We start from the raw sequence: 11651 nt of genomic DNA, 5'->3' as shown, positions 1-11651 counted from the left end.
GGTATTGTGCTCGACCAAATGTTTAATTCATTGTAATCTGGTATGCCTAGCACTAGGACCTCAACGATGACAGATGGAGAACGAGCACTTCACGGAGAGGTTGCTCACTACACCCATCGATAAATCTTGAGAGACCAATCCATAAATTAGATCTGATCTGGGTTTAAATTCCTTCCAGGTCTTGTGTATGTAGTTGTGAGATGTTCTTCACTGATAATGATTGTATGTGGGTTTTTTTGGTTTTAAGTTTCTCACATGGGTCAACGAGAAGATGAATCGGATGGGGGAGGGCACTAGTTGTCAGTTGGGGATGACAGAAAGACAGGAAACACCACAACCTGGATCGATCAGATGGGTCAGGGCATGTCGGATCGATGAATAAAAAGGGTGGGAGGAGACTATGGAAGGAACTTGCAGGTGTACTGTTAGGTGCTATTTGTGCACCTTTTTGCGCACCTTTTAGTCCCATTTTATGCATATATTTAGCACAATTGTTCTTCCTTTTCCTTGCATTTTATCATATTCATTTTAGTCTCTAGAACAACCTTATTTGCACACTTTTATATCTTTTTTCAGGTAAACCGGAGGTTGGAACGCGCTTTGGGAAGTGTCGGGAAGCATTGGTGAAGATTTCGGGATGATCGGGCGAAGAACGAAAAAGTTGGAAAAATCAAGTTTGGAATTGGAGTCAAAGAGGTACACGGGGCGTGTTGAATTTACACTGAAAAGTGGGCACGGGGGGTGTTTGACCAAAATAGGAGCTGTTGACCATGCTGAACACGACCCGTGTCAGTTTAATGCAAATCAACACGGGGCGTGTTGCTGAACACGACCCGTGTCATTTTAGCCTATTCGAACACGGGCCGTGTTCGACCCAGAAACCAACTTTTGGCAGTTTTTCCTATCTTTCATATTACGGTTTAAGGGTCATTTTTAGGGGGAGAGAACATATGAGAGCACCATTGGAGAGGAGAATTCGAAGCTTTTTGCAAGGGTTTGTCCGTTAATCATTTGGAAACATTAATTCTTGTTTTTGTAAGTTGTAATTACACTTAATTTCATCTTTTAGACTTGTGATCTTGTTCTAGCCATGTGTGGCTAGAACCCTAATTTCTCCAATTTCATGTTTTGACTTCTTGGTAGTGACTTCATTCATATGACATGATATTTGTTCTTAATTTCTATCTAATGAATTTGATTTTGCTTTAATCGAATGTTTGATTCTAATTATGATTCTTATTGGCCATTTGAATTAGGGTTAGGTCATTCAAGTTATCTCTTTCACAAAATCCGTAATTGTTTTGTGAAATTGAACAAGTAACAAGCATTAAATTGATCTCTATTGAATGAATTTAGTATAAATCTTATTCATACACTTTTACACTCCCGAGCTTATGAGGAGTATTGAGTGTTGTTGGGAACATTCACATAAAGCTTCATGCAATCTTATAATCTAATTCTAAGAGCTTGTTTAGATTAGGTTAATAAGGTTAGGGTTAATCAAAGAGCTTGTTTTGGTTAATTAATATGGTGAATGGGAAGTGTTAGAGCTTATTATCACTTTCAAGTACCAACTTAGATAGAATTGAACGAATATTGTGTCATCTTTGAGTCACATTGCTAAATTGTCATACATAGGGTTGGAGTCCTTACAAATTCTGAATTTAATTCACGCATTTAGTTGATTGCTTATGTTTTTAATTGTTTGTTTAATCATTACATTCTAAACCCCCCTCTCTTTACTATTGGTGACCATAGTACCTTGTGCAAATAGGTATAGACCAATTGTCCTGTGTCTCTGTGGATCGATCTTGCTTGCCTTGTACTACCCTTTAGTGCAATATAGTGGGATTATTTTGGAGTATATCGTACCCCTTTATTTGTTGGGTTTGACACGGCTAACATGTACGTATGTGAGAGAGATAGAGAGATAGGTGGATTTAATTTATTTTTTCTAATTAACTAAAAGTCACATATGTCTATTAACCGGCTAAAAAAGGTTAAGGGGACCAGATCAACAAGTCATTAAACACTTTATTTCCTTAAAAGGCTCAAAATAATTTTAGGGACAAAATGAGCAAAGTCAAAATACATAGTAGGGCAAATGTGTCATTATCTCTTTTTAAAATGTCATTATAAATGGCAAAAAATTAGTTGTCATATACAAATAAATGGCATTTTCGTTTGTCAACAAGGATATGATTGTGACAAGCAGACATGACAATTTTTTTGTGACAAATAAAGCTTAATTAATAATAATTATGATTTCACTTGCAAATACTATCACCATTAGTAATGTGATTATAAATATTTAGCACCAATTGGTCATTTATTGTTCTTTTAAACATGTAATAACTTGCTAATATTTACATTAAAAATACTGATTGATCCCTTTACTTGCTAATATACATTCATGTGGTCATATTTCACTCGCGACTGCTTTAAATGTTGTGGTTAATAACCTGTCTAAGGGAACACATCTCACTCATGCTTTAAAATTCCTCTGGATCTTGAAAATAGTCTACAAGATTACCGGACAAAGTGGTACTGCCCAACTACTTCGGACTGCAAAAGTAATATGCAGGACAAAACGACGATGGAAAAAATAAATGTGTTGGAAGCGGTTGATTGTATAATGAAAGATATCAATGCGGTGAAGCTCACATTTGATGGAAAGATAATGGTTTTCGTAGGTGATTTCAGACAAGTTTTACCATTCATGAGACATGGAACATGAGCAAATCCTGTGGATTCACACCCGTCGCTTGGCGCGGGTAAATGACTAGTATGTATGTATATATATATATATATATATATATATATATATATATATATATATATGTAACATACTTGTTCATCAACCAAGATTAATTCAATGGACCATATTTCATGCTTGTTGTAGAAAGAAATCTGCTTATGACATGAACCTTGATACTCAAATCACCCCTTATTACATTAAAATCAACTATTACAATGATATTTGTTGCAGACATATCTCTACAATACCATACTTCTCTATGTAAGTTCGATGCAAAATAAATGGTCACTACAAGAGAGTATTAGTGAAATCATCTCTAATAGTATATATTGAACCAGTTCATCCTTGAATAAAAAAATATAAAAATAGAAAACATAAACTAATGAATAAAAACAGAAAAGAGAGCATTATGGTGGATGATATTTGAGTAAAGTATGATGCTATATTATAATAAGACAATTATGATGTTATATTATGATAATTAGACTTTAACAAAATAAGAATATTTAAGTAAAATGGAATAAAAAACAAATGACTAAATAGCATGGTACTTCTGAAAAGTTATTATAAACGTATAATAAAAATATAAACAAATGAATAAAAAGAGAAACGGTCGATGACTAAACACAATATATGTGAAAAAGGTCAAAATGGTAAAATTGAATAAAAAATATAGAAAATAAAAACTTAACAAAATATGAATATTTAAGTAAGAATATTAGAGTAGATAACTCTGTTCGATAATTCTTGTATGCGAATTATATATGTACACTTTTTGAAAGACATGTGATTCATCCCTAGATCTGATTCATCATTCTTTTTATTGACATGTTCATCCTTGAATAAAAAATATAAAAATTAAAAACATAAACAAAGTAATAAAAACAGAAAAGAGAGCATTGTACACGGAGTGTATGGTGGAGAATTTAGTAAGAGCCACGAAAGGACCAGATTGACATTTTTCCCTTTAATCTTTTTATTGCACCAGATCATCCACCCTTAGACTAAAAAAGGTTAAAAAACTAAACTTTATGTTATAATAGTTTTACATAAGAAAAGTATGATGCTATATTATGATAATTAGACTTTAACAAAATTAGAATATTTGAGTAAAATAGAACAAAAATAGATGACTAAATAACATGGCACTTCTTAAAAGTTATTTTAAAAGGAGACTTTATGAAAAAACTTCTACCAGATGAATAAAGGGAGAACTTATGCTCAATCATACTCGATATATCCTTTTTGAATATTACTTTCATTTTACTGTTGCAATATTAGGACATTAAACTGGAATTAATATTAGAGCCATTGTAGTTATTTGAAACATTGAAGTGTGATCATTCTGGCAAGAAAACCAAACCCTATTTTTGTAAATTTGTTTTTCATAAAAATTCAAATGATGAGTCAGAAACATACACATTAGTTTCTTAACTGTAAATTAAGCATACATACACACACAAAAATACAAACATGTAAATGAATGATAACTAAAAAACAATATAAATAGGTTGCAATTGAAATAAAGCACAAACCTTTTGTTATTACCATCGACTTTTCTTAGTTTTTCCTATTCCATGGAACTCATCAGAAATCAGAGAGAATGTCATAAAAGATTGTTTGAAATATAATCCTCTTTGCAAACAAAATTGATTTTAGGAACTGATAATCATTAATCATTAATATATGCATATGCATTTATTTTGAAACTGATTTTCCGGGATTTATGGTATATTTGAATTGGAAGATTGGAAGATAATTGATCAACATCAATTTTGGTTGCTGAATTTAAGGGATACAAAATCTTCAATTCTTTAATCTTCAATTCAATATGGAATATCTTATCTTAGTCTTAAATATGGAATTTTCAATTTTTAAAATGTTTTCAATATGGATTGACGAAATGTGTATATGGGCAGAAAATTTTGTGTTAATTGATTCACATAATGCCACATGGCTGATTGTTAGTTTAAAAATTGGACAAGTAAATTCTAGGAGAAGTTTTTATTAGGAGTAAAGATTCAAAAGAAATTCTAAATCAAATATAAGTTTATTAGCTTTTATTTTAATTATATAATATAATAATGCCTTTTTATACATATAGTTGTTTTTTCTAGTGTGATTTTTTTTTTGCATTTTGGTATATCGTGACACTCCCCATCTAGCTAGCTTGTCTTTACACGTTCTAACTTTTTATTGACCAGCAAGTGGAGGCACATCAGATGCTATATAATCGAATCACTCTTTTAATTGTGGTATCAAACAACAGTAAGAGGCACATATGATGCTATAACATCAAATCGGTTTTCAAATCCTCTAATTGTGGTATCAAACGACTTAACCAAGTCAAATTCAACCTCTTGTAGTAAGAGGCGTATCAAACAACCCCTTAATAGCATATTAGTTATATCTACTTAATAAGTGAACATCATTATATTTTATTAGGGATTTCTATACGTTGAATTTGAACCACCTTATTTGTATTTGTTTTTTATTGCAAGGAATCAATATATTTATTTGAGGATATAAGCAAGAAACCAATCAAAAGAATACAACATCAAGACTTGGTAAAAGCCAAAGTTGGGTTTGTAAGTGAAGCTACTAGAAACACATGAAAAGGAATATATATTGTACGCGAGGCAATAAAAAGGGAAAAACCCATTAAAGATGCAACTCCATTTAGTGTCCCTAATTGTTTCATCCCAATAATTACGAAATAAAATTAACACTACAATTACAAAATTAAAAAAATAGAATATATATATATATATATATATATATATATATATATTCTTGAACATCGCTAGCTAGTGAAAACCGACATACACATCCAACCCCCCTCACCCCTAATTGTTATTGATAGCTTAGAAACCACCAAATAAGGGAAATAGACGCAACCAAATGTATCAAGTGTAGATTATGATGATGAAAGTTAATTTTATACACAAGAGTGTCCAAAAATTTGTTTACATATAGGACACTATGCACATAAGCCTAGCATAACACATTGCTCAACCCCAAAGCTCTTATGTGAGTCTTATCAAGCGCCTCAAATGGCTTGATATTATGCTACGATGTATATATACATGTCAACTATAGCTCTTGTTTCCCGTAGAGTGATAAATACTACTGCAAAGTCTCGGCTTGTATTTGTTGTGCGATCTCTTTTGTTAAGTTTTCAGCACGTTCGTCTTGTCCGCCTGCAAACGAGTAGACCCTAAACGCAAACTGGAATGCCTTCCAAAGGATTTTCCCCGAATCTGTTTTTTTGCCATTCTTTTTGGAGGAACTTGTCTCTTTTTTTTCATTCTTTTTGGATGAACTTGTCTCTCTTTTTTCCTATTCCAATACCAAATGACATCATTGGTTTGAGTATGATCATATACATATAGCACAAAGCCAAAAATTGCAACAAACGACAACACACTTTACCTTTTTTGTATCAATATGAGCAATGTACTTGTTTTTTTATCCATAATAACATTGTACTTACGTTCCTTTACCGATTATAGCAATGCATTTACATGTTTTAACTAAGCTTGTACATATGTATTACAACATAAATTTTTTTAATTTACAATCTTTATTATGGGATATAGTGTATTCATGATTTATAAAATGGATAAAAACACTTAATAATGTAATGAAGTTGCAATTTTTACCAATTTATATGGTCATGTTTAAATTTGTTAACAATTTATACATTATTTTACAAAATTGGTTGCATAAACCAGTGAAGAAGTGTAAGTCCACTACATAAATCAGTAATTAGCCCTTTTATTATATTAATTCATTCCATCTAGATTAAGTAAAAAAGAAATAACTATGTATAGATGTTCACATTAAGTTCTTAATCCATTGAGCTCATTAAGTCAAAAAGAAATAACCTTTAATGGGGAACAAGAAATAGGCCCTCTTTCTCTTTCTCTTTCTTTTTCATTTTCTCAACAATATATAAAAGAGAGTCGAGAGAAATACCTTTAGTGCCAATTCCATGCAGCTTGAGGAAACATCCACCATCGATTCTTTGATCCTAATAAGTATACCAAAATCAAAATGGATCTTTTGACTTTTAAATTTCTTGAGTTCATCGTCCTTTGTCCTGTCTAGGGCATCAATTTCTTCTTTGATCTTCACGCAAAACTCTCAACATGTTAGCAACAGAAACCAAAATTAGTTTCATGAATATGAGATCATTAGACTTTACCTTATTGAAGTAATTCTCAACTCTATCAAGAAGATCATTCACAGGAGGCTCTATCTTCCAATTTTGTAAATCTGTATAAATCGTATCTAGCTTTGAGTATAGGGCTCCCGCCATTCTCAATCCTTCCAATTTTTTACTAGGAAAATCTTCAAACCGTGCCAGAACCTTGTAATTTTGAGTGTTTAAAACATGATCAATAGCTACAGAGAGCAACATACTTTACTCTTGCTACCAATATAGGCAATGTCCTTTATACATGTAATCACACTATGTAACTTGAAACCTCTAAAATGTTACCTTATTTTTACTCAAAGTAGCAACATGGTTACATTTTTTTTACCCTAATAGAAAAATACATCCATTTTTTTTAACCGAGAAAGAGCAATAAAGCAATATGAAACCTGAAACTTATACGCATTATGGGTAAAGAGGCGTAAGAACGATGTCATCATGGGTGAAAGATAAAGTACATTGCCTATGAAACATTAAGAGTTGACCTAGATTAATTGTAAGAGTCTAGACCTGTGTTTCATCAGTTAGTTTCTCAAGATGGGATTCCACATATTTGTGGAACTTTATCAGCTCGTTCATGTCTGATGTTTGGAAAGATGCGAGGGCAACTTTCACTTCTTTAATGGCGTCTGAATATTTTGTTACATCCTCTTCGATTTGCTGAAAGTAAGATGATCTGAATACAACAAAGTTAAAGACATAAACAGATAGAGGTTTATAAATTAAATTATAAATACTTTTTACGTTTTGGTTCACCTTTTTGTCATTTCTGCTAGTGCATCAGCCATTCCCAATCCCTGCTTTCCATTTCCACCAGAAGCACCGACTTTACTGCCTTTCTTTTGTGGTGATTTACCTGTAGCCTTTGAATTTGATCCTTCAACCTTTGCTTTTAGTTGACGATACAGGCATCCCATCTGAGATGATCTCTTCAGTTTACTAACTGATTTACGTAGCAATTTTCCACTGCCACCAACCGCAGGTGGTGGTGGTGGAGCACCCCCACCCCCTTTGCCTTGTCGTCCTGGTGGTAGTGGTACTGGCACTGACCCTCCAGACGATGGTGGTGGTGGTGGTGGTGCTGGACCTGATCCTTTAGACGGTGGTGGTGGTGGAATGTTTCTGGATGCTGTGGGAGATGGTGAAGGAGGACATGATCCTAGGGATGCAGGCATGGCATTGCCTGGTGCCGAGGGTGGTAGTGGTGGGAGGGCTGGTGTAGCTGGTGGTGGATTGCTTCCGGATGCTGCGGGAGCTGGTGGAGGAGGTGGTGGTCCTGGTGTCATACGTGGTGGTGATGAAAGTGCAGGTGAACGTGGTGATGGTGTTGGCAATGGAGCTTGTTGAGGTGGGGTTGAATCGTCAGAAGAAGGCATAGATGGTTTTGCTGGTGGTGGTGGCGGTGGTGGTGGAGGTGCTGGTGAATGTGGCGGAGGTGGTGGATCAGACACTAATGTTGTATTACTTGTTGCCATTGATGGTGGTGGCGGAGGTGGAGGCGGCTCTGGTGTTGTTATATCATTTTCTCCCACCGAGAGATCTGGTGGTGGTGGCGGTGGTGGAGGCGGAGGCGGCAGTGGTGGTGAAATCTCCAACTTGCCACCTGGCTGTGGTGGTGGCTGACTTTCTTCTGAAACCAACAACTGTTGTGGTGGCGATATGATTGTTGCTGAAATTGATGGTCTTTCAGAAGATGATGATGGTGAAGTTGTTGCAGGAATCAATATATTCTCAGCATCTACAATTGATTTTAACACAGATGGTGGTACAGAAATCTCCATATGTGCTCTTACAAGCCCATCGGAATTTCCACTTCCATCTTTATTCTTCCCTTCATCTTTATCAGAATGTCCATTATCTTCATCTACTTCAGACACCATATTTACTTGTACCACATGAGGGTCCATCTGCAATCACAAACACTTAATATCAATAGCCTTTCCTTTCACAACACCTTTAAGTTGAGCTGTAAGGTTGCGTTTGTTACACCAGGCAGAACTTGGATGGGACTCGACAAAGCTTTCTAGGGCTATCTACAACGATCAGGATGAAAATGACATTCTCGTCTTTTTCCATAGACAACTGATTGAGAGCAAGTCTCTCTTCTATCTTTTTGGATTGGACAAAAAATTGCAACTTTTGTCCTACATTGATATCTGTCCTAATCCCTCTCTGAAGCAACATCAAACACAATACAATCTGTTATGTTATGTCATGTCCTATGTGACATGACATTACAAGTCATACATTGTTTGGTATGTAGTGGACAGGGACTATGACTGATGTCAATATAGAACAAAAGTTGTAATTTTTGTCCAAACCAAAAAGGTAGAACAGAGGCTTGCTCTCGATATGTTGTCTATGGAAAAAGACAAGAACGCCCTTCTTATCATCGTCATCGAAAATACCCCTAAAATGTTTGTCTAGCCATGTCATGTGTAACAAATGTAGCCTAAGAGAACAGGTGAAGAATATGTAACTTTTGAGCATGCCTTTGCAGATTTGTTATTTGGGAGCTCGGCAAGAACTGAAGTCGGGGTTGTTGATGAAGATGAACATCTTTCTTTGTCAAAATTTGACCTTCTGGAAGACTTCCCATCATATGAACTAGAAGGTGAGTCAGCCTCTTCTTTTATTTGTTTATCATCATCCGTATCCTTTTTATTAAATATTCTCGCTTGTGCCACATTAATTATGTCATCAAGCAAATCCAAAGCTACATAAATTCCCATTGCCACAAAAACCATATCACACAATAATCTATATGGCTGCATTTATTTCAATACAAAAAATCAACTTACCATATTTTTCCAAATCGCCATTAGCTTCATCATCTTTCTTGGATCCGAGCATCCATTCATCACTTTGCGTCAAATGCTTCCCAAGAGACTTGATAGATTCACAAAGCTCGTTGATTGCCTACTCAAAGAACCGGTTGATTACTATGCATCAAACATGGCACGAAATGCTAGCAAAGAATTTTGAGCATATTTACCTACAAAGTCAGTTATAAACCAAAACTTTGAAGTCTATAAAAATTCACAATTCTATTTTAACAATTAACAAACCTTAGGCATAGATCCTGAATCTGACACTGACACTGAACCACATTGCACAACATCAGGATATAAATTATGAAGTTCTTTCACGGTGTCTTTCACCAACTGCATATAAGACATAGAAATAGGTTGCATTTTCGTTTTTATTTTAGTTGTGTAATCATAGAAATGATTATACCTCTATAATGGTTAAAGCACTGATGCAAGGAGGCAAATTAAGCAACTCTCTAAAGCTTATGATCTTATTTTGAAGCTCAGATGTTGTGATCAATTTGTCAGCTACATCATCCGACTTCTGAACTACCCCATTTGAGGACACTTGAACCTTCTTTGGTGATCCAGACTTTTTCCTACTACTGCTCAAAAGGTGATTACTTGCTGCCCGAATGATTTTACTCCTCTCCGAGGTATTTTTCCCTTTCTTTCAGATCAATAACAAGTCAATCAGCAAAGTGAATAACAAGTACAAATTTAACCTTGAACCCATTGGGGTTTTAATCAAAAACCTTATGTGCATTATTAGATTAGTACTATGGAATTCACAACAAAAAAGTTATAATCTATAGCTAATCATACTAAATTGCATTTAATCAGCAGGAATATTAAAAAAAAAAAAAAGGTAAGGGAGGACTTAGAAATTAATAAGTTTTATGAGCGTATATATGTCAAGCAGCTAAGAGAATTTGAAATGTATAATTACAAGATCTTCTAAAGAAGCTTACCCCAGATCCTGAAGGTTTCTTTCCGAAAAGAGAGCCGAAGCATCCACAGGACTTAGATGAATCCTTTTGCGGCATCGCAACAAAAACTGGTAATCACTCTGGGTTAAATCATTAGGTTCAATAGTACTTAGGTTGAACAAGAACCCTAAGGGTGGACAATTGAACGAATTAATGCAAAAAGATACCAAATAAAATATTGAAAAGATAAGGAACATTCAAATCGAACACAATTCACAACTTTTTTTTTTCTTGTTTGAATTATTCAATTGACAAATATATTATCGTGCGTCCCATTTTCTGGACTCACTTCGTTAAATCGAAAGAGTCCAGAAAATCGAAGCGAATTTTCCTATATGTGTATAGTTTTGGGGAAATTATCAATAATAATGTACAAGAAAAAGCCCCATATTGTGCATGACGATTGCGCGCTTGTGTTCTTGAGTTCCAAATCCTAGAAAGAACGCATGCAAGCTTCACGTTCATGATAAAACCTAATTACATAAAGAGACCCTCAACTAAACATTTATTTATAGAATTAGTCCTTTAAAAACTATTTATCGTTTTAGTCATCACTTTACTTTTTTAATGTGTTGCAAAATTATAGTAAGCACAGAATGTCTATAATACAATTTTGTAATTAAAATTTCTCACACACACATACATATATATATATATATATATATATATATATATATATATATATATATATATATATATATATATATATATATATATATATATATATATATATATATAGGAAATAATTATATGGAAAATGAATATTAGGGCAAAAACGTGGTTTTAGAGTAATTTAATGAAATCATCCTTAAAATTTAGTTAAAATTATACTTTCGGTCCCTAACATCTTTCTTTATAATTTATATATTAACCGT

At 33.9% G+C, this 11651-nt stretch overlaps 2 protein-coding genes across 2 annotated transcripts; both read right to left on the bottom strand.

Moving 5' to 3' along the window:
- Positions 1 to 5657: 5657 nt before the first annotated feature.
- LOC145005617 (uncharacterized) lies at positions 5658 to 8938 on the bottom strand. The gene is made up of 5 exons (XM_078964728.1): positions 7734 to 8938; positions 7488 to 7653; positions 6966 to 7130; positions 6737 to 6889; positions 5658 to 6097 (listed from the first exon to the last, which is right to left on the bottom strand). The coding sequence occupies exons 1-5, from the start codon at positions 8882 to 8884 to the stop codon at positions 5885 to 5887; spliced, it is 1848 nt and encodes a 615-aa protein (XP_078820854.1). The 5' UTR covers positions 8885 to 8938; the 3' UTR covers positions 5658 to 5884.
- Positions 8939 to 9409: 471 nt separating this feature from the next.
- Positions 9410 to 11194, bottom strand: LOC145006720 (uncharacterized). The gene is made up of 5 exons (XM_078965779.1): positions 10759 to 11194; positions 10215 to 10457; positions 10046 to 10141; positions 9779 to 9896; positions 9410 to 9693 (listed from the first exon to the last, which is right to left on the bottom strand). The coding sequence occupies exons 1-5, from the start codon at positions 10831 to 10833 to the stop codon at positions 9410 to 9412; spliced, it is 816 nt and encodes a 271-aa protein (XP_078821905.1). The 5' UTR covers positions 10834 to 11194.
- Positions 11195 to 11651: the final 457 nt, after the last annotated feature.

This window comes from Lactuca saligna, chromosome 7, assembly GCF_052625555.1.
Source record: "Lactuca saligna cultivar CGN05327 chromosome 7, ASM5262555v1, whole genome shotgun sequence".
Taxonomy (NCBI): domain Eukaryota; kingdom Viridiplantae; phylum Streptophyta; class Magnoliopsida; order Asterales; family Asteraceae; genus Lactuca; species Lactuca saligna.
This window is presented reverse-complemented; position numbering and strand designations above follow the sequence as displayed.